Here is a 24,694-nt window from a genome sequence, read left to right as displayed (position 1 = left end):
TTTCCAATACAATAAACAATTAGTAAATTGTACGATGGGATGATCAAAGACTCTTCCCAAAGTAATGTGATGTTTTGAAACACTCAATGCCAAGTCTTGTCAAAAGCCCTCTGAAATTATAAATACATTACTTTCAGACATTCTCTTTTACCTAGGCATTTATGTCTTGAAAGACTTCTAGAAGAATAGTCAGTTACAACCTCCCCTAAGAAAAATTGTACTGCCTTTCCCCCAAGAACTTACATTTGCTTAAGTATTTAAAACCCTCTATCCCAAATTCCATCAGCTTGCTTTTCATCGCATTGAGACTCACCGATCTGCAGATACCGGAGTCCCTTCTGAACTGGAATATCCTTCCAAATCTGAAATGTTCACTTGTGTTTGCCTTGAAGTTACTATCTGGCTATTCTGAAAAAGTATGGTTTTCAAGTCCTGGGAAATAGTATCACTATCTGGAGGAGGAGACTGTACAACTTGGAAGTCCGGTGAAGATTTAGGTCCTAGAAAACCTAAAGATTGTTGATTCTGTGCTACAGGTTTACCGGTCAATAATTTGGAGGTTGGTTCCAATGATCTTGAAGATATAGTTTGTAGGTCAGAGTTAAACTCACTATTCATCCTTGTTTTAGAAGCAGGATCCAATGAGTGAAATCTTTTATCTAAGGTTCCACTATCCAACTTGGAAGGAGTCTTGGGATAAAGAGTTATACGAACACAAGAAAGTGCTTTTCTATTTGTGGGTGGAGTAGATGCAGATGTTACTAATGTACACTGATTTGGGGCTGACTGGGACACATTATTGAATTTGGCTTCAACATTTATCATACTGGAAATGTATGATTTAAACTTATGCTGGTTATTCTTTTCTACTATATAATCCTGACCTCGAGGAAGAGGGGAATGGTATTTTCCCATGTGATCTACATCTGGGGTTTTGCTTTGTTCAAAGAGCTGACGTTGTTCAAGAAAAATGGAAGAAGGAATGTCTGAAGCTATATAATCCTGACTTTGAGGAAAGGGACAGTGGTTTTCTCTCATTTGATGATCTAAATGTGGGGTTTTGCTTTGTTCAAAGAGTTCTCGTTTTTCAAGAAAAATGCGACAAGGAAGGTTTGGAGCTATGTAATCTTGATGTTGAGGAGGGGGAGAATGTTTTCTCACATGGTGATCCGCATGTGAGGCTTTGCTTGGTTCAAAGAGCTCTCGTTGTTCAAGAATAATGTGCGAAGCAATATCTGGAGTTATAGTTACATTCTTCTCTTTTACTCCTAGTGTGGAACTAGGTCTGCTCATTCTAATGAAGGTATGGTTATCAGAAAAATGAACTTCCTTGACATTGCTACCCTTTTCACTGGTACTGGGCTCAGAATCACTGCCTTTAAAATCTGATCTTTCTAAGAGTTCTTCTTCTTGCTGAGAATGTTCAACAGATAGTTTTTGGCTTTGTCTACCACTTTCTGCTAAGATAGTCACAGCTTTATCTGGTGAATGACTAACAATTTTAAATGACGAAGGGGAAGAGGTTCTCTGTTCTAGATCTTTGGGAGGATTTTGTTCTTCAGTGAAATGAGAATTAAATACCCCCACAGAGGCTCCAGTACATTGGCTACCTTCAGTAACACCAACCTTAAAAACAGAGGAATCTGAAAAGCATTTAGAATGTCGGTGAGATGAAAAAGTGATGGAAGTAGTTAACTTTTGCAAGGGTTCTGGGGGCAGCATTTGTGATGAAGAATGACAATCCATTTCTTCAGATGGCACAGAAGCAGGTTCTACTAATTCTGAGAGCCAAGGGTCTATCTTTTCATGGAATGGCATTCGAAGACCCTGGCTAATTCTGAAGTCATCAGCTGTAAAGTTTTGAAATGGGGAATGACTTCGTAACTGCAAGGAATTCCAAACTTTGAAATGGGAGTTACTCTGGTCTAGTGATTTGGAAAGGTCGATGTGTCTGGTTCTCCATGATGATGGACTCCGTTGTCCTCTGATCATTTCTGAGGGGTCAGCAGATCTGAAAACACAAGGGTGACTATCCAATTGTGGTTGTTCAGCAGTTAGAGTCCTGAAACATCCTTTTTCATGGCTCTCAATAATAATGTGACTACATACAGCTTCTGGCTTGCATTCTATTCCCCGTGGACTCCGTACACCCTAGAAGATATAAACAAGTTCTTACTTTTAGTCCGAATACTTATATAAACCAGTTACATAATCCAGGCTAAGATTTGACCACAAAGGTCCTGTTGATCTATTACAATAAAACAGGTAGGAACATAACAAAAAGGACAGTTAACTATAGGATAAAATGGCTCATGATAACTAAGACCACATAGTTCCCCCCCCCGAATGGTACATTATTTTTTCTTTTTAAAATTTTTTAAAATTTCTTTTCAGTGTAACAGAATTCATTGTTTATGCCACACCCAGTGCTCCACGCAACTCATGCCTTCCATAAAACCCACCACCAGGCTCACCCAACCACCCCCACCCTCCAAAACCCTCGGATTGATTCTAAGAGTCCACAGTTTCTCATGGTTCATGTCCCTCTCTCATTTCCCCCAACTCCCTTCTCCTCTCATTTTCCCCATGTCCTCCATGTTATTCCTAATGCTCCATAAGCAAGAGAAAGCATACGATAATTGAATCTCTCTGCTTAACTTATATCACTTAGCATAATCTCTTCCAGTCCCATCCATGTTCTTAAAAAAAGGTGGGTGTTCATCCTTTCTGATGGAGGCATAATACTCCATAGTATATATGGGCCATATCTTCTTTATCCATTCGTCCATTGAAGGGCACCCTATGAACATTGGGGTACAGATGGCCCTTCTTTTCACTACATCTGTATCTTTCGGGTAAATACCCAGCAGTACAATTGCAGGGTCATAGGGAAGCTCCATGCTATTTCCCAAAGTGACTGCACCAACTTGTATTCGCACCAACAGTGTAAGAAGGTTCCCCTTTCTCCACATCCTCTACAATACACATTGTTTCCTGTCTTGCTAATTTTGGCCATTCTAACTGGTGTAAGGTGGTATCTCAATGTGGTTTTGATTTGAATCTCCCTGATGGCTAGTGATGATGAACATTTTTTCTTGTGTCTATTAGCCATTTCCATGTCTTCTTTGGAGAAATGTCTGTGTATGTAAGACCACATTGTTAATTTCTTCTAAAAATGTCTCACTAGGGGTGCCTGGGTGGCTCAGTGGGTTAAGCCTCTGCCCTCGGCTCTGGCCATGATCTCAAGCCCCACATTGGGCTCTCTGCTCAGCAGGGAGCCTGCTTCCCCCTCTCCCTCTGTCTGCCTCTCTGCTTACTTGTGATCTCTGTGTCAAATAAATAAAATCTTAAAATTTTTTTTCAAAAATGTTTCACTAAACTAACAAAAGTAAAGACTACTTTGGTCCCTCAGCATTCTCAGCTATTTGCTTTTAGTAACAGAGGTCCCTTACTCCAACTTTTGCTGGTCACATGGCCACAAAACTGGAGACCTTTCCAGGTTCCTTTACCTAGGTATGACCGTTATGACTAAGTTTAGGCCAACGGTATATAAGCAAAAGCAGTAAGTATAAATTCTGCCTCCTGTCCTTAGAAAATCAAATTCTTGACCTCGATGTTCCCCTACTATCACCATCACTATCATCAGCATTACTCTTGCCAGCTGAAAATGGTAATATCTAGAACAATCTCAGAAGCCATGTGTGCAAATGGCTTAGCTGCCAAGTCTGCTTGGGTCTTTGGATACCTTTAAGGAACAGAGCTCCTGTTCCTATCCTAGACTACTATAGAAAAGGAAAATAAAATACCATATGTGAGCCATTGCATTTGGGGGTCTCTTTGTTACAGAAGCTTGGTCTATACCCTAATATTATACCAATAAAAATAAGGAAAGGAGGGGCGTCTGGGTGGCTCAGTTGGTTAAGCAACTGCCTTTGGCTCAGGTCATGATCCTGGGGTCTCAGGATCAAGTCCCGCATCGGGCTCCCAGCTCCATGGGGAGTCTGCTTCTCCCTCTGACCTTCTCCCCTTCCATGCTCTCTCTCGTTGTCTCTCTTTCTCAAATAAATAAAGTCTTAAAAAAAAAAAGAATAAGTAAAGGACTATTCCTAAAAATAGGAAAAAGAATGAGTACTTCTTTCTGGGGTACTGGATCAGAAGCTAAGCTACAATAAAGATAAAACTTCTTTGAGATTTCTGTCTTACCTATGAAGTCATTACCTGGCATCCTATGTGATGGTAACAGCCACATTTGATTTCAAATAATACCTAAAATTATGCTGTCACTTCTGATGTAATGGAGTAGTTGTACCTTCTCCTATTTGTCTGATAAGTGTAACTAAAAGTCCTAGACATTATATATAAAAAAACATAAGAATTATCTGAAAGATGGAGAGAAGGCAGGTGGGCTAGGGATTCTGGGACCAGAGGAAGGACATGGTAGTGAAATCCCTGGGTTTTCTTTGTAACTCATATATTCCGGATTTAGGAGCTAAAGAGGCCAGCAACACAGGAAAAAAGGGGCATAGACAAAGTCTCTAATAAAAACCCACCCTCGTTAGCTTAAAAAAACAAAACAAAACAATACAAACAAAACAGTAAAAGCAAAGTCTAACAAGACAGAAAACTTTTAGACCATAACTGCTCTATTCCAGCCAAACACCACGGTGGTGGGTGGGGGGGGGGACACCTGTTTTTCTCATATCAGAAAAGGCTAAATGAGGAGCCTAAACCTCTATCCTTGCTAAATGACAAGACACCCCAACATCTAAGCCAAGGTATTAGAGATGGCCAAGCAGGGGCCCAGGACCTATTTTTAACCCATGATGTCTGGTAAGGAGCTACCCCTTCCTGTGTGGAGACCACACAGGGTAACTGGACTTTTCCTTACAGCAGCAATGATGGGTCCCTCTCTCTCCCAGCTATAGGCTGGAAGAAAATTTTCCAAGCCTTATATCCAATAAAGACTTGTATCTAACACACATAAGGACGTTGAAACCTTAATAGCTTTAAAAAAAAAAAAAAAGACAACCCAATCAGAAAAATGAATAAAACCCCAGCATTTCTCTTACTAGAACAGAGATGGGGCATAGGGGTGTAACAATGTGTTCAATACCATTTACATTAAGGAAATGCAAATTAAAACTATGACTGCTTTTGCACAGCGAAGGAAACAGTTGACAAAATCAAAAGACAACCAACAGAAGAGAAGAAGATATTTTCAAATGACATATCAGATAAAAAACTAGTACCCAAAATCTATAAAGAACTTATCAAACTGAAAGAAATAATCCAGGCAAGAAATGGGCAGAAGACATGAACAGACATTTCTCCAAAGAAGACATACAAATGGCCAACACGAAAAAATGTTCAACATCACTAGGCATCAGGGAAATACAAATCAAAAACACAATGAGTTATCACTTTACACCAGTCAGAATGGCTAAAATTAACAAGTCAGAAAATGACAGATGTTGGTGAAGATGCAGAGACACCCCAGAATATTAGTCAGCCATCAATAAAATGATATCTTAAAAAAATTTTTTTTAAAAAAAGAAAGAAAGAAAGAAATCTTGGGGCACCTGGGTTGCTCAGTGGGTTAAAGCCTCTGCTTTCAGCTCAGGTCATGGTCCCAGCGTCCTGGGATGGAGCCCTGGATCGGACTCTCTGCTCAGCAGGGAGCCTGCTTCCCACTCTCTCTGCCTGCCTCTCTGCCTACTTGTGATCTTGTCTGTCAAATAAATAAAATCTTAAAAAAAAAAAAAGATAGAAATCTTGTCATTTGCAACAATGTGGATGTAACTAGAGGATATGCTAAGCAAAATAAGTCAATAACAGAAAGATAATTATCATATGATCTTACTCATTTGTGGAATTTAAGAAACAAAACAGAGGATCATAGAGAAAGAGAGGAAAAAAATAAAACAAGATGAAACCAGAGATGGACACAAACCATATGAGACTCATAATCATAGGAAACACTGGAAGAGGGTAGGGATGGAGGGATGGGGTAACTGGGTGATGGACATCAAGGAGGGCATGTGATGTAATGAACACTGGGTGTTATATAAGACTGATGAATCACTGGCCTCTACCTCTGAAACCATAAGGTAGCCTTAAATGTTAATTGGATTTAAATATGAAATAAAATAATTTTTAAAAACTCATCTACTGAGATGACCATATGGTTTTTATCCTTTTGCATGTTAATGTAATGTATCATGTTGATTTATTTGCAAATATTTAACCACACTCGCATCCTAGGAATAAATCCCACTTAATCATGGTAAATAATTTTATTTAATGTATTATTAGATTGAGGTTGCTAATATTTTGTCAAAGATTTCTGCATCTATGTTCATAAGACATACTGGCCCACAGTACTATTTTTCTGTAATGTCTTTATACAATTTTGGTATCAGGGTAATGTGGCATTATGGAATGAATCTTAAAGTTTCCTTCTTCTATTTTCTGGAATGGTTTGAGAATAGGTATTAACTCTTCTTTAAATGACTGGTAGAATTAACCTGTGAATCCACCAGGTCCTGGACTTTTGTTTGTTGGGAGTTTATTACTGATTCAATTTCATTGCTAGTAATTGGTCTGTTCAAATTTTCTGTTTTTTTTCTGAGTCAGTTTTGGAAGGTGATATGTTTCTTAGGAATTTATCCATTTCTTCTAGGTTACCCAATTTGTTGGCATATAGTTTTTAATAATATTCTTGTAATTCTTTGCATTTCTGTGGTATTGGTTGTTATTTCTCCTCCTTCATTTCTGATATTATTTATTTCTGATTTTATTATTTATTGAATCCTCTCTTCTTTTTTTGGTAAGTCTTACTAAAGGATTATCAAGTGTGTTAATCTTTTCAAAGAACTATTTCCTGGTTTCATTGATCAGGTCTATTGTTTCTTAAATCTCTATTTCATTTACTTCTGCTCTAATTTTTATTATTTCCTTCATTCCACTGGCTCTGGACTTTGTTCTTTTTCTAGATCCTTTAGGTGTAAGGTTAGATTCTTTGAGATTTTTCTTGCTTCTTGAAGTAGGCCTGTACTACTATAATCTACCCTCTGAGAACTGTTTTAGCTGTATCCCAAAGATTCTGAACCATTGTGTTTTCATTTTCATTTGTCTCCGTGTATTCTCTGATTTCCTCTTTGATTTCTTGGTTGAGCCATTCATTGTTTGTAGCATTATTATATTAAAAAGAGAAAGAATAAAACCATAAGATCATCCCAATAAATGCACAAAAAGCATCTGATAAAGTACAACATCCATTCATGATAAAAACCCTCAACAAAGTAGGTTTAGAGAGAACATACCTCAACATTATAAAGGCCACATATGAAAATCCCACAGCTAACATACTCAATGGTGAGAAACTGAGAGCAGGAAAATTTTCCCCTAGGGTCAGGAACAAGATCAGGATATCCACTTTCACCAGTTTAATTCAACATAGGTACTGGAAGTCCTAGCTACAGCAGCAAGACAAGAAAAAGTAAAATCTTCACTATTTGTAGATGACATAATACTGTATAAAGAAAATCCTAATGACTCCACCAAAAAATCTCTAGTAAGAACTGAAAAATTAATTCAGTAAAGTAGGACACAAAATTAATACACAGAAATCTGTTGCATTTCTATATGCTAATAATGAAGTAGCAGAAAGAGATATTAAGAAAATAATCCTATTTACAAATGAACCAATAATAATAAAAGTCCTAGGACTAAAATTAACCAAGGAGGCTTAAGACCTAACTGAAAGCTGTAAAAAACACTGAAAGAAACTGAAGATGACACAAATGAAAAATGAAAATATATTCCATGTTTATGGACTGGAAGAACCAACCAAATGATACCAAATGGTTGAAGACTAGATGATTTCCCCTAGGACAAGAATAAGTCAAGTATGTCCATTCTTCCTCCTATCTTCAACATCATACTGTATGTCCTCCCCAGGACAATCTGGAAAGAAATTAAAGAAATCCAGATTGGAAAGGAAGAAGTAAAACTGTATTTGCAAATGACAAGATCTTCATATAAAAAATTCCAAGGAAACCACACAAAACCAACCAGATTGTAAGAAACAAGCTCAGGAAAGTTGCAGGATTCAAGCTCAATATACAAAACTCAACTGTACTTTTACAGCAAACAATCCAAAAATGAAACTTAAAAAAACAATTCTATTTACAATAGCACAAAAAATAAAATACCTAAGAACATATTTACCAAAATAAATATAAAACTAGCACACTATAGAACACTGTTGAAAAAACATTATGGCAATCAAACAAATGGAAAACTGACCCAATGTATTTAAAGATAATACTGTTAAATAGCAATACTCCCCATATTGATTTATTGGTTCAAGGCAATTCCTATCAAAAATCCCACCTGGCGACTGGAAGAGATTACGCTGAGTGAAATAAGTCAAGTAGAGAGAGTCAATTATCATATGGTTTCACTTATTTGTGAAGCGTAACAAATAGCATGGAGGACATGGGGAGTTAGAGAGGAGAGGGCAGTTGGGGGAAACTGGAAGGGGAGGTGAATCATGAGAGACTATGGACTCTGAAAAACAATCTGAGCAGTTTGAAGTGGCGGGGGGGGGGGTGGGAGGTTGGGGTACCAGGTGGTGGGTATTATAGAGGGCACGGATTGCATGGAACACTGGGTGTGGTGAAAAAATAATGAATACTGCTATGTGGGGAAAAAAAAATCCCACCTGGCTGCTGCTGCTGCTTCTTTTTTTTTTTTTCAAAAATCTGACAAACATATCCTAAAATTCATGTAGAAATTCAAGGGACCCATAGTAGACAAACCAACCCTAAAAAAGGATGGACAAAGTTGGAGGACTCACTTTCTGATATCAAAACTTACTAAACAGGTAATCTAAACAGGGTAATACTGGCACAGGATAAATATACAGATCAAGGGAACAGAACTGATGGTCCATAAATAAACACTAACATTTATGGTGACTTGATTTTCAATGAAGGAGCCAAGAAAATTCATGGGAAAACAACAGTCTTTTCAATGCTAGGACAAATGATTATTCATGTGTAAAGAATGAATTTGCAATCCATACATAAAAATTACTTCTATGGGTATAGGCAGCACAAGTATATGAACCTGTATAATATATACAATTGCATATATGTGACAGTTCCATAAAAACTTAAAAATAGAATGACCCTAGCAATTCCACTTCTGGGCCTGTACCTCCAAAAAAACTAAAAAGTAGGGTCTCAAGGAGTTATCTGTACACTCATGTTCATAGCAGCACTATTCACAAATAATCAAAAGATGAAAGCAACTCAAGTGACCACTAATGAATGAATGGATGAATGAAATGTAGAATATACATACAATGGAAAATTAGCCTTAAAAAGGAAAGAAACTGACACGTGCTACAACATGGATAAAACTTGAGGACATAATGCTAAGCAAAGTAAGATAGTAACAAATAAATACTGTTATGATCACACTTTTATGAGACTTAAAGGAGTAAAATTCATAGACAAAGAAATTAGAATGGTGGTTGTCAGTGGTTGGGGAGAAAAGGAAATGAGGAGTTATGGTTTAATGGATATAATTTTAGTTTTCTTAGAAGAGTTCTGGAGATCAATTGTACAATAGTGTGAATATTGTTAGCACAACTGAATTGCATACTTAAAGTAGTTAAGATGGGGGCACTTGGGTGGCACAGTCAATTAAGTATCTGCCTTTGGCTCAGGTCATGGTCCTAGGGTCCTGGGATCAAGCCCTAAACTGGGCTTCCTACTCAACAGAGAGTCTACTTCTCCCTCTTCCTCTACCCTTCCCCTTGCTTGTGCTCATTCTCTCTCTCTCAAATAAATAAAATCTTTTTTTTTTTTTTAAAGAAATATGTATTTCCTGGGGCACCTGGGTGGCTCAGTGGGTTAAAGCCTCTGCCTTCGGCTCAGGTCATGATCCCAGGGTTCTGGGATCGAGCCCCGCATCGGGCTCTCTGCTCAGCGGGGAGCCTGCTTCCTCTCCCCTCTCTCTGCCTGCCTCTCTGCCTACTTGTGATCTCTGTCAAGTAAATAAATAAAAATCTTAAAAAAAAAAAGAAATATGCATTTCCTTTATAATGAAAAAGAACTAAATGTATAAAAGGAAGGCACCATGAACCCTCCCTCTCTGTTGGCTGGGATTTGGTCATCTAATTTATTTCTGCTGGCTGAGAGGGATCATTTACAGGTAACTTGATTTTGCATTTCTCAAACTTCTCTTCAAATGTTCTCCAAAAGATCAGGAGAACTGGAGATGTTATACAGGGAATTAGGGGGTTTCACGGAGGAGGTGCAAGAGGAGGATGCATGTGCATTTAAAACTTAGAACTGAGAGAAATTAGAACTTGAGGGTGACAGGCAGGATGGGAAAGGAAGCAGCTGCCCTGACTTTACATTCTTAGTAGAAATACTGAAAACAACTCTTGGGCCATACTCGTATTCATATATTTATTCAAAAATATTTATTGAGCACCTAACTAGAAACAGAGAATGGAAAAGATACAGGCACTGCCCTCCAAGGGGGACATAAACAGGGAGAGAGAAACAGGTTGGGCACACGGTGCTGGTCGCCATGATGACGCTGAACAGGAGAGTCAAAAAAATAAAAGCTTTAAAAAAAAGTTAAGATGGTAAACTTTATGTTATGCGTATTTTACAGAATTTTCAAAGATAAATTTTTTATTGCCTTAAAAAGGAATCACAGACCTAAATATAAAAACAAAAACCAAATCTCTTTCAAAAAAGATAAACCTTTGTAATTCTGAACTATGCCATGATTTCTTACTGTAACACCAAAAGCATAAGCAATAAAGGAGAAGTGTAAGTCGGATTTTATCAAAATAAAAAACTTGTGCTTCAAATGTCACCATCAAAAAAGTGGAATGACAGCACACAGAATAGGAGAAAATATCTGCAGTACATCTGTCATGGGACTAATATTCAGAATAATCTTAATTTTCAACAGTCAGAAAGACAAATTATTTTAAAATGGACAAAGGAAGGGGGAAAAAAGTGCCCTTGTGACGAGCATTTGTTGCATGCAAGTGCTGAATCACTATACTGTATACCTGAAACTGATATTACACTGTATGTTAATTAACTAGAATTTAAATAAAAACATAAAATAACATAAAAATAAAAAAATTTAAATTAAAACGAGCAGGGGCGCCTGGGTGGCTCAGTGGGTTAAGCCGCTGCCTTCGGCTCAGGTCATGATCTCAGGGTCCTGGGATCAAGTCCCGCATCGGGCTCTCTGCTCAGCAGGAGCCTGCTTCCTCCTCTCTCTCTCTCTGCCTGCCTCTCTGCCTACTTGTGATCTCTCTCTGTAAAATAAATAAATAAAATCTTTAAAAAAATAAATAAATAAAATTAAAAAAATAAATTAAAATGAGCAAAGGATTGGAACAGACATTTTTGCAAAGATAAATTTTGCAAAGAATGACAAGCACATGAGATGTTCAACATTATTAATCATTAGAAAATTAAAAAAACCCAATGATATTTTACAATCAATAGAACTACTATAATCAAAAAGAAAATAAGTGAGAAAGAATGTGGAGAAACTGGAACCCTCATACACTGCTAATAGGAATGTAAAATGGTGCAGTTACATTGGAAAACTATTTATTGTGCCTTAAAATGCTGAACATTTGTTCCAGAAGTTCCACTCTTAGGTATGTACACAGAAGATATGAAAACATGACCACTTAAAAACTTGTACACTTATGTTCCTGGCTGCACTGTTCACAGAGCAAAACAATAGGAAAAAGCAAATGTAGATCAACTGGTGAATGGGTAAGTAGTATCTATACAAAGCAATATTATTTGGCAATAAAAAGAAAGTACTCATGCTGCTATACAACATGGGTGAATCTTAAAAACATACGGAATTCAAAGGCAGTCATAAAAGATCACATACGAATCCATTTATATCAAATTTCCAGAAGAGGCAAATCCATAGAGAAAGTGGATTAGTTTTTACCCAGGGCTAGGAGAATTAAGGGGAGGAGAGGGGATAATAAAAATGTTCTAATATCAGGGATGCCTGGGTGGCTCAGTGGGTTAAAGCCTCTGCCTTCAGCTCAGGTCATGATCTCAGGGTCCAGGGATTGAGCCCAGCATCGGGCTCTCTGCTCAGCAGGGAGCCTGCTTCCTCCTCTCTCTCTGCCTGCCTCTCTGCCTACTTGTGATTTCTGTCTGTCAAATAAATAAATAAAAATTTAAAAAGTGTTCTAAAATTAATTATTGAACATTACACAGTGCAGTAAAAAAAACCAGAATTATATACTTTAAATGGGTGAACCTTATAAAAATTGTACTGAGGTTACAAAAGTACTCTTTAGCTGATACATGTCCTTTATTAATTTCCAGAGATAATTTCTCAATTACAAATTTCACTTATAAGATCTTTTTGAGTTTATCAGCTTACGTTATTCTCATTGCTCAGTTTACTACCAGAAGTCACAGACTTCAATGTCACAAACCAGAAAAATAGTTTTGCCCTGTCCCATAAAATGAAACACACATAAAATGAAACACACACGTGTATGCCTGCAAACATAATCACCTAGCACTAACAGCAAAAATCTACTCCCTACAAAGAAATCAAACATGGATTACTAGTCATGCAAAATTTCCTTGAAAATGAAACTTATGGAAACAAATGTTTTAAGAAATACATAAGGGTTACTATAAGGTTGTGCATAAAATTTTAGAAATATTTAAAAATTACCACAGAATTATCTAAGAGGGATAATTTTTTAAGTTGTTCATAGTTTTAAGATCTCATAACCAAAAATTTTTAATTTATTTATTTGACAGAGAGAGAGATCACAAGTAGGCAGAGAGGAAGATGGGGTTGGAGGTGGGGAAGGAAGCTCCCTGCTGAGCAGAGAGCCCAATGTGGGAGTTGATCCCAGAACCCTAAGATCATGACCTGAGCCAAAGGCAGAGGTTTAACCCACTGAGCCACCCAGATGCCCCAAAACCAAAAACTTTTAAAAAACTAGCTGAAAAACATCTATTTGTATTAGAACCAACAAGTATTCTGAGAGTTATTTTTAAATGTTTTCTGGAAACACTTGAAAACCTTGCTACAAATTTAAAGTCAACCTTATTAAACCTACTGGGATGTTAATTTCATTTATATTCAAAACGACCTAAATATACAACAGTGAGCCTATGCAACAATACTGTGTACGTAGGTGTATAAAAGAGCTTTAAAATATATTCTTTTAGAAGAATGTTTAATGGAGAAATGCAAAAGATAAGAGACCCCACATATAGAATATATTAATCAATTTTTATGCAAATGTTTTATCAAAGCAAAATTTGCATTACATGAAGTTAACCACTTTAACATGGATAATTCAGTAGCATTTCGAACACTCTTATCCAGTGTGTAACCATCACTTCTACCTAGTTCTACAACATTTTTATCAACCTCAGAGGAAACCTGTATCCATGAAGCAATTTCTATCCCTTTTCTCCTTATTCTTCAGCATTTGGTAACTTCTAATAAGATTTTGTCTCTATGAATTTACCTACTCTGGCTATTACCTATAGATGAAATGGTATGTGTCATATCTAGGTTCTTTCTACTTAGCATGTTTTCAAGGTTCACCTATATTGTAGCATGTATCAAAAAACTGTACTTATTTATGGCTGAGTAATATTCCATTGTATTGAATATGCCATACTTCCTTTATTTGTTGATGAACATTAAGCTGTTTCTACCTTTTGGATTTTGTAAACAGTGCTGCTGTGAAAACTTATGTACAATTTTAGCTTGAACATCTGTTTCCAATTGTTTGGGGTACACACATAGTAGTGGAATTGCAGGGACTAGTTATTATTACTATTATTATTATTTGCTATCCTGTTTACCTGAGGAACCACAAAGCTGTTTCTCACAGTGGTTGCACTACTTGTCCTTGCTTCTATAATACCCACCACCTGGTACCCCAACCTCCCACCCCCCCACCACATCAAACCCCTCAGATTGTTTTACAGAGTCCATAGTCTCTCATGATTCACCTCCCCTTCCAATTTACCCCAACTCCCTTCTCCTAACACCCCTTGTCCTCCATGCTATTTGTTATGCTCCACAAATAAGTGAAACCATATGATAATTGACTCTCTCTGCTTGACTTATTTCACTCAGCATAATCTCTTCCAGTCCCGTCCATGTTGCTACAAAAGTTGGGTATTCATCCTTTCTGATGGAGGCATAATACTCCATAGTGTATATGGTCCATCCATTTTTTAAGTGTGCAATAAAGTATTGTTAACTATAGGCACCATATTGTGAATCAGATCTCTAGAACTTGCTCATCTAGTATAATTGAAACGATATACCAGTTGAACATTAATTCCCCATTGCCTCTGCCCCGCAGCCCTGGCAATTACCTTTCTACTCTTCCCGTAAGTTCAACTATTTTAGAAATCTTATGTAAGTAGAATCATACACTTATCCTTCTTTGGAGAAATGTCTATCTAGGCCTTTGCCATTTTTTTTTTTTTAAGTCAGGTTTAGTTTTGCTATTATGGTATAGGAGTTCCTTATGTGTTTTGGATATTAACCCCATTATAAAATGTGTGGTTTATAAATATTTTCTCCCATTTCATAATTTGCTTTTTCACCCAATTGACTGTTTTCTTTGCTGTGCAGAAGCTTCTTTTTTTTTTTTTTTTAAAGATTTTATTTTTTTGACAGAGAGAGACACAGCAAGAGAGGGAACACAAGCAGGGGGAGTGGGAGAGGGAGAAGCAGGCTTCCCACCCAGCAGGTAGACCAATGCGGAGCTTGATTCCCAGACCCAGGACCCCGACCCAAACCAAAGGCAGACACCCAACAACTGAGCCACCCAGGCACCCATGTGCATAAGCTTTTTAATTTGATGTGTCACAGATGCCTATTTTTGCCTTTGTTGTCTATGCTGTAACTATAAGGTGTTATGTGTAAACTTTCATGGTAGCCACAAAGAAATAACCTACAGATAATAAAGAAAAAAAAAAGGCAACCAAAGCCCATCCCTGCAAAAAATTTACAAATTACGGAGAAAGACAACCAGTGAAGAGAAAAGGGACAAAAGACAGATAGAAAACAATGAACAAAATGGCAAGAGTGCTCCTTCCCTATCAATAATTACTTAAAATATAAATGGATTAAACTCGCCCTATCAAAAGACAGAATGGCTGAATGGATGAAAAAGCAGATCCAATTATATGCTGTCTACAACAGATTTACTTTAGTTTAAAGGACACATATAGACTTAAAGTAAAAGGATGCAAAAAGATACTCCATGAAGCTCAGTCAGTTAAGCGTCTGCCTTTGGCTCAGGTCATGATCCTGAAGTCCTGGGATTGAGCCCCGCATATGGCTCCCTGTTCACTGGGGGGAATCTGCCTCTCCCTCTGCCCCTCCCCATGCTTGTGCTCTTTCTCTCTCCCTCTCTCTCTCTCAAATAAACAAGAATCTTAAAAAAAAAAAAAAAAGATACTCCATGCAAATGGTAACCAAAAGGGCACAAAAGTGGCCATACAAACATCAGACAAAATAAAATAAAAAACTGTCATAAGAGACAAAGAAGGTCATTATATAATGATAAAGGGTCAATTCATCTAGAAGAAATAACAATTATATATATACATACACCCAACATCAGAGCACCTAAATATATAAAGCAAATATAAGAACTGAAGGGAGAAGCACATAGCAATAAATATAGTAGCAAACTTCAATAGCCTACTTTCAGTAATGGGCAGGACATCCAGACAGAAAATTCAGTAAAGAAACTGACAATGGAATGAAACCAGAACTCAGTAATAGAAAGAAAACTAAAAAATTTACTAATATGTAGAAATTAAACAACATACTCTTGAACAACTAATGGGTCAAAGAAGAAATCAAAAGAGAAGTTAGAGGGGTGCCTGGATGGCTCAGTGGGTTAAAGCCTCTGCCTTCGGCTCAGGTCGTGGTCTCAGGGTCCTGGGATCGAGCCCTGCATTGGGCTCTCTGCTCAGCAGGGAGCCTGCTTCCCTTCCTCTCTCTCTGCCTGCCTCTCTGCCTACTTGTGATCTCTGTCTGTCAAATAAATAAATAAAATCTTTAAAAAAAAAAGAGAGAGAGAGAAGTTAGAAAATATCTTGAGACAAGTAACAAAAATACAACACACTAAAACTAATGGGATATAGCAAAAGCAGTACTAAGAGGGAACTTCATAGTTATAAATGCCTATCTAAAACAATAAAGATACCTAATAAAGAACCTAACTTTGTACCTCAAGGAACTAGGGGGGAAAAAAAGCGCCCAAAGTTAGCAGAAGGATAAAACTAATATACAGTGGAAAAAAGAGAGTCTCTTCAATAAATGGTGCTGGGAAAATTGGACAGCTATATGTAGAAGCATGAAATTAGACCATTCTCTTACACTGTACACAAAGATAAACTCAAAATGGATAAAAGACCTCAACCTGAGACAGGAATCCATCAGAATCCTAGAGGAGAACATAGGCAGTAACCTCTTCGATATCAGCCACAACAACTTCTTTCAAGATATGTCTCCAAAGGCAAAGGAAACAAAAGCGAAAAACTTTTGGGACTTCATCAAGATCAAAAGCATCTGCACACCAAAGGAAACCGTCAACAAAACAAAGAGGCAACCCATGGAATGGGAGAAGATATTTGCAAATGACAGTACAGACAACAGGCTGATATCCAGGATCTATAAAGAACTTCTCAAACTCAACACACACAAAACAGATAATCATGTCAAAAAATGGGCAGAACCCCTGGGGATAAAAATATATGTTTATAAAAAATAAAAAATTTTTAAAAAATGGGCAGAAGACATGAACAGACACTTCTCCAATGAAGACCTACAAATGGCTATCAGACACATGAAAAATGTTCATCATCGCTAGCCATCAGGGAGATTCAAGTTAAAACCACATTGAGATACTACTTTACACCAGTTAGAATGGCCAAAATTAGCAAGACAGGAAACAACGTGTTGGCGAGGATGTGGAGAAAGGGGAACCCTCTTACACTTTGGTGGGGATGCAAATTGGTGCAGCCACTTTGGAGAACAGTGTGGAGATTCCTTAAGAAATTCAAAATAGAGCTTCTCTATGACCCTGCAATTGCACTACTGGGTATTTACCCCAAAAATACAGATGTAGTGAAAAGAAGGACCATCTGTACCTCAATGTTCATAGCAGCAATGGCCACGGTCGCCAAACTGTGGAAAGAACCAAGATGCCCTTTGATGGATGAATGGATAAAGAAGATGTGGTCCATATACACTATGGAGTATTATGCCTCCATTAGAAAGGATGAATACCCAACTTTTGTAGCAACATGGATGGGACTAGAAGAGATTATGCTGAGTGAAGTATGTCAAGCAGAGAGAGTCAATTATCATATGGTTTCGCTTATTTATGGAGCATAACAAATAACACGGAGGACATGGGAAGATGGAGAGAAGGGAGTTGAGGGAAATTGGAGGGGGAGATGAACCATGAGAGACTATGGACTCTGAAAAACAATCTGAGGGTTTTGAAGGGGCAGGGGGTAGGAGGGTAGGGGAGCCTGGTGGTGGCTATTATGGAGGGCACATATTGCATGAAGCACTGGGTGTGTTACATAAAAAATGAATTGTTACACTGAAAAGAAATTTTTAAAAAATTAGAGCATAACTAAACTAAATAGAGAGCATAGCAATAAAAGAAAAAATTAAAATTTGAAAAGAAAAAATTGGCAAACCTTTAGCTAGACTACAGAAAAAAAAAAAAGAGAAGATTGTTTTTTAGTAAATAAGTCTCTGTGAAACAAACAGGGTTTTGGAAAGGAGGGGAGTGGGGGGATGAGTGAGCCTGGTGGTGGATATTAAGGAGGGCATGTATTGCATGGAGCACTGGGTGTGGTACATAAACAATGAGTCTTGGAACACTGAAAAAAATAAAATTAAATTAAGATGTTTAAAAAAACGACTGTTAAAAAAAAGATTGGAAATGAAAGAGGAGACATTACTTCCTACCTGCCAATCTGTTCCTACTACTAAAGAATTAGGCAGAAAGCACAGAACTCTGGCCATTCTAAAACAAATGGCCACACGTATGTAACTACCCAGGTGCCTGAAGCCTTCATTTTTTATGAAAACCTATTGCCTGTAATGAAACCACAGTGTGAATATTTACTTGACCTTTTTATGCTGAATGGATTTCCCTTTCTGTATGGAGTTTTAAATATATCCATACATAAATATATCCAGACATAAAAATGGCTGTTCAATCGGGTCAAATAGTTCCAATAATCTTATCCCTATAATCTGGTAAGACAGAAAATGAAAAGAAGCCACTGATATGAGGCTCCTTAAAATGGACTGCAAAAAAAAATTACAATTATTAAAATGCTGGGGAGGAAATCTTCACCTCTAGGAATTCATTAGGTGAGAAAATCCATTTTCCTTAATAAATTAAAAAGAGATCTGTATCCCTGGGACAAATAATATCTGTTAATAAATTTTTTTTTTAAAAAGAAATAAATTAAAAAGAATCTCAAAGAAAAAAAAGAGACATTATAACTGCTGTCAAAGACTCTTACGTAATTTTCTTTTTTGAAGGATCTAAAATTTTTGTATCAACATTCTCACGTATCAGTATTCTCAAATTAACTGTAAATTTTTTATTTTCTTTTATGCATTAGATAAGTATTTAGATAGCATGGGACTTATCCATTATTCAACAGTTTCAAAGACTTACCCATATAAATATCTGAATCACATTATGTTCTTCTGCAACTTTTTGCCATGAAATGTACCAAAAGATTGGTAGAGGGCTATCTCAGGGACTTTTGATTTCTGGTTCCTTATGTATGAACCTAGGAAGTTGCCACTGTTTCCTAACAACAGACTGAAAAACGAACAACTCTTCTTGGATCCGTAAGTAAGGATATAGGGAAAATCACTGTCCCCAGGAAGAAAAGCAAATACAGGGAGTCCAGGCTAACAGGCACAGAGACCACTGAACGGAAACCACTGTGGGAACTAGTGCTGGGGTAGGAAAACCTCAACAGTAGATGAATTTCTGGAGGCTCAGTGTGGACAAGTCTGAAAATTGAAAACTAGACAGGGAACCCAGTCATAGGGGTACCCTAGTATTTTTGTGAGGTTTTTTTTTTTTTTTTAAGATTTTTATTTATTTATTTATTTGACAGACTGATCACAAGCAGGCAGAGAGGCAGGCAGAGTGAGAGGAAGAAGCAGGCTCCCTGCTGAGCAGAGAGCAGGCGCCCCATTTTTATGAGTTTTACCACCAGAAGATTGACCAGGTTCTCACAATAAATACTGGAGAAAAATCCCTGCATGCTTTTGAGAGGAGAAAAGGAAATATTCTGAAATACCCCAGACCACTCTGTTGTTAACAAGGCCTGCACTCAGGAGAGACTAGTAAACCAGAGCCTAATCCACTGGGGAATTATCAAAGCCTAACCGACATGGGTGAAAGAAAATTTCCAGGTCTAGTCAACTCAAGTATTCCATATGGGAGAAGGAAAATACACCTTCCACACCATTCTAGTCATTCTGTTCCACATAACAGCAGGGGAAAAATGTTGAGAAATATTTTAAGAAGTATAGGTTCACTAAAAGACTGAGATCTAGGGACGCCTGGGTAGCTCAGTGGGTTAAAGCCTCTGCCTTCAGCTCAGGTCATGATCCCAGAGTCCTGGGATCGAGCCCCACATCGGGCTCTCTGCTCAGCAGAGAGCCTGCTTCCTCCTCTCTCTTTGCCTGCTTCTCTGCCTACTTGTGATCTCTCTCTGTCAAATAAATAAATAAAATCTTTAAAAAAAAAGACTGAGATCTAATCCTAGGAATGCTTTCCTTCTCCACATACCTTACCACCACATTACTCAAGGCCTATTTACCTGATACACTGTGTCTCCCTATGAATAAAAAATTACAAGGCATATATGATGAGAAAATAGCTACTGTGACTTGCCAGCTCAGCGTTTTCCAGTGGGACAATCCTGTTCACACTCAGTCTGGACAGTTAGAGAGGATCTTTAGGATTCCCAACCAGACATCCCCAGTGTTTCCCCTGGACATCTTTTGTAATACCCATTTATAGTTGAGCCCATGAAAGGTTAGTGACCTCTGCCCCAACTTCCTTATAAGTAACAGGTGTTTGCTACTCTGCTCTCTATCTCCTGCTCACTCATGATCTAGGATGGAGGGCTGCCCTTCCTCTGGCTCACTCAATGCCTTCCCTACCCTCACCCCCACTTCCGGAATCTGCAAGGAATAAGAGATCTTGTAATGTTACTTCTTTCGTGTGACAGTAAAATCTGCATCTTCAATCAAAATGACCCTGGGGTTTTCACTTCCCCAAGTCAAAACCCTCGAATGCTGAGGGAGCTACCTGCCAGCTCTGTGTTGGTGGTCTGCCCCTCCTCATTTAGCAGGTCATAATCTGCATATTCTTAATTTAATACAACAGCTCCGGGACCACAACACAACTGGTGACCAGGATGGGAGTGTGAGTGCAGTTTGTAACCCCATATAAAGTTTTTGAGTTGTGACTTGGTCACTAACTTCCTCTTCCAAACTGCTCGGCCTCTCTGGGAAGGAAGAACTGCTTGCTGGTGGTCTGTGGCATTGCTTTATGCTGCTGCTGATTGTTGCTGTGGATCCCCACCCTAATTGTCAGTCCTATAAAAGGTCAGACTAAACTGCAGAGACTGGCCAACAGGCCCTAGTCTGAGGCAGTAAGTTTTCCTATTAGTCTCTAAAGGAGAGTCCATTGGGTGTCAGGTCTGGATGTGATCCACTCTACTCATGCGAAGTTCCAGAATTGAGCCACGGTGAGCTAACCAGGAAGGTAGGGTTCTGCCTCTTTTTCACAAACAGGGACTAGAGGTATAGGCTATCAGGTTTTCTGAGCCAAGGAGAATTCCCCTACATTTAGGCCAGGAGGGGAGACTAGCTGCTGGGTCCAATATGTCAGATGTTACAGAAGTTGATCTTAGAGGGCCAATTCTAACACATAGTAGAGCCATCTAGCTGGTATGTCTTATTTAGTGTCAATCACTGAGAAGTCTCAGCCACAGGGATCCAACATACCTTTACCCAGCTGCCTATGAGCTAACTTAACAACCCAGCCATTACATACAATCTTTGCCAGCAAGACACAGATGCCCTTACAGTGTCCCCTTGCACTGTCTGACACTATACAGATGACATTCGAATCCCAGATTCCTTGGAGGATATGGTGCGCAAGGCCTTAACACAGCTGATAACCCACCTACGACATAGAGGTGGGGCTACTGCACCACACAAAATTCAAGGTCCAGTTATAACTGTTAAATTTCTTGGCATTAACTGGCCCTCTGAAGGCCAAGAATTCACTCCTACCACACTATGGCAAGCCCAACATGTCTCAGCTCTCTTCACATTTTGGAGGCACATAAACCACACATATCCACCATACTTAGCACCATTTATGCAGTTACACACAAATCCTCTACCACAGGAAGAGCCCTACAACAAGTTTTACAGTTGGCACAAAAGTCAAATCATCAAGCCCTACCCATAGTTCCCTCTGGCTCTTTCTTCCAGGTTGAGGCACTGACCACCATGTACTATTCAGCCTGGAGTCTACGGACTAAATGCTTTCCCTGGTTGCCTCTTGGCTTCGAGACCACATGGCTGCCCTTCATAGTCACCTACTACACCCCCTTAAAACATCAAATTCTGGCAGTTTATTGGGTTTTGTTTCAAAGGCAACTCAACAGGAACAGATCCTGTTCACTGTACACTGTTCTACTGTGTACCCAAATTCCTATTACATCGTGCCTAAGGTCTGCCACCCAATAATGGCTCAGCATGGCCACAAATGCCTCTTTGCTAAAATGGAAATGGTAGCTTCTAGAATGGGCTAAACCTGACATGGCAAATCTTTCCATGTTACTGAGAGATGTGGCTTCCTGGATCCTCAACCTACTGCCAATGGACCTTGAGGAACTGCTGACAGTGCTCCCACTGCTTAAGCCTCTAGTGACCTGTGGTAGTCCCTGGGAAGAGCTGACAGAACAAGAAAGGGATTCTTCGTGGGTGGCACCACTACTGGATGTGGTACAGCCTATTGGGAGAGTGGTAATGTATCATCCTGTCAGTAACGCATGCTAATCAAAGATGGTACGTGAAGGTTGGCTAACTTGAATCTGTGGTGGTCCAAATGGAGTGCAGTTGCCCAGACAAGGCTCTTTTCTTATTTTCATTGACTAATGGACAGTTGCTACCATATCAGCTGTTTGGTCGGACCAATTGCAACAGGATGATTTTCATATTCAAGGCTATCCCATTTGGGATGCCCCAAATTTGGAAAGGCAATGCCCTGGCACCAGTCACAAATAAGGTTACCCATGTTTCAGCACATACAAATACTATCACACCAGAGTCTAACTCCAAGGCAGACACCCTTGACTAAATTCAGGTCACCAGGGATTTGGGGCTCTCAGCCACTGTCACTCTACCAACTGTCAGTTCCACCCACTACCACAAAACTGGTTTACCCGCCATCAACATTCCAGCTGCTCTTAGTCACTACTTCCATACTCCTTATTCCCTGTCTGAATGGTACCATACCTCTTTGGGTCATGAGGGAACTGCTGCCACAACAGTTTGGGCCCACCACCCCTATAAACACACCACTTTAAACTGCAAATTATGCTTCCAAACCAAACACTGGTAACTGCCCTGCCCCATTTAAGTTCTGCAAGGAGAGAGCCCCAGTAAGCTGCCAGCAGGTTGATCTCAACAGCGCCACATCCTCCGTCAGCAGGCGCTACCCACTTCACTATTACATGTGTAGACGCTTTCACCAGCCTGCTGCCTGCTATACCCATCATGAACAGCTCTATGGAACAAGTAAGCTCCTTCTTTCCTAAGTATAGCCTGCCCCCATTCAGCCCGCCAGATACCACTGATTCAGATCAAGGATCTCATTTTACTGCTCATACAATATAGCACTGGACTTTCCAACAGGGCATCTGATGAGACTTTCATCTTCCATAGCAGCTACAGACTTCTGGCATTATTCAACACAAGGGTATTTTAAATTCCTTGCTCCTTAAGTTACAAGGCAACAAAAAGACTCCTAAATGGACTTCGTGCTAGGAGGGGCACTTTAAAACATTTTAAACTATAGAACATATGGACACCACTCTTCTCATACCAACTAGGCTTATCTGACCATGCTGCCTATAGTTGTTATCATGGGGTAATCTGATACCTTTATCTTACAAAACAGTAGTATTTACATTTCCCCCAACATTACAGATTTGAAAGGTCAATCATCTCACTTTCCAGTCTTCCCTGGCAACCTGATTGAGGACAGACGGTTACCTCTCCTAGTCACAGACAGTGCTGGCCCAGTAGAAGTTCTGTGCTGCTGCTGGACCACACTTACTTAATTGATATGTAAATTCCAATGTATAGTGGCTTCAGTCAATGGCTCATTTCTCCTAACCATACCTCCCCACAGAAAGTGGAAGTAATTGTACCTGGACCCACTCAAAACAGCAGGCACTCCTCCTGTTTGATACCAACAATACGGGATGACATCATGGTGACATTGTCATAACACTTGGCCCTACCCCACTTTGAAGAGGCCACCAATAAGCTGCTGATCCACAAGGGCCCCATAATATATCTTCTCATGAGGCAGTGAGAAGGACAAAACTATAAAATGCAGATGCGTGTTACTATTGGCCTAACTCTGTGCTTTTGTACCATGGGGGTCATGAAGCTTCTCCTTGACCCCAGAAAGACAAACTAGAAAGTTGCTGGAAGCAAACAACACTAGCTCACAACTGTACCCCAGGATGGGAAGACGGTGTGTGCTGAAGTCAGCCCTGGAGTGGCTGCACCTGAAATGCACCTGAAATGCCAGGAGATTCAAGCCCACAATCTTAAGTGGAATCAAAGGCATAAATGCTTAAAGGCCGTAGCACTGCCCCAATTCCAACCCTAACTGGCTAATAGGCTTATGCAGTTCAGACCCATCTCCAGTAATACAGGATCAAACATTAAACTGTCAGAAGCATCTAACTACACTTTCTTTATATTAAGGCTACACATATACCTCCAATCTTTACTACTTATGGAGGAGGTGTCCTAAGCCTCAGAGAAGAGCACTGACCAGTCATTTGTGAGGTATACTCTCCCAAGAACCTCCAAAGTTTACTAAAAATTGCAATACCAGTAGATGTTTATGATGATGCAAGCAAACCTTAACCAGGACATCTGAAATCTATGTGACCCTGAAATCTATGTTCCTGGGCCCCTCAGTTCCCCTCCTGGGTGGGTACCTAGAAGAACCACTCTCCTCTGGGATGGCTCTCTCCAGTCCAACAACACTGGAGATGACAATACCCTAGCCCATGATGGCATGGGACAAAACTTCATCCCAAATACTGCCTCTAAAACCTTCCACAATAGTAGAGATGACAACTGGGAACATGACCCCCCCGAGTGGTATTCTGTCCATTAAACACATTAAATTATGTGTTTACCCCAAGGCCCCCTTATTTACTACACGCTTGCTACTTGAGTGTGAAGCAGCCCTATGACTCCCAGGCTGGTCTCCACTGCAATT

General features: G+C 39.1%; 1 protein-coding gene across 7 annotated transcripts in view; it reads right to left on the bottom strand.

Moving 5' to 3' along the window:
* ALMS1 (ALMS1 centrosome and basal body associated protein) overlaps nucleotides 1-24,694 on the bottom strand; it is a 197,324-nt gene that overhangs the window by 101,363 nt on the left and 71,267 nt on the right. For all 7 annotated transcript variants that reach the window (XM_045079016.1, XM_045079011.1, XM_045079013.1 and 4 more), the window contains one exon: nucleotides 314-2,151. In XM_045079016.1, coding sequence (XP_044934951.1) covers nucleotides 314-2,151 — 1,838 coding nt within the window. The remainder of the gene's footprint in view (nucleotides 1-313; nucleotides 2,152-24,694) is intronic.

The sequence above is a fragment of the Mustela putorius genome, unplaced genomic scaffold (genome assembly GCF_011764305.1).
Source record: "Mustela putorius furo isolate JIRA1106 unplaced genomic scaffold, ASM1176430v1.1 tig00000281_pilon_pilon_pilon, whole genome shotgun sequence".
Taxonomy (NCBI): Eukaryota; Metazoa; Chordata; class Mammalia; order Carnivora; family Mustelidae; genus Mustela; species Mustela putorius.
The sequence above is the reverse complement of the archived record's forward strand: the minus strand, read 5'-3'. Positions and strand labels throughout refer to the sequence as shown.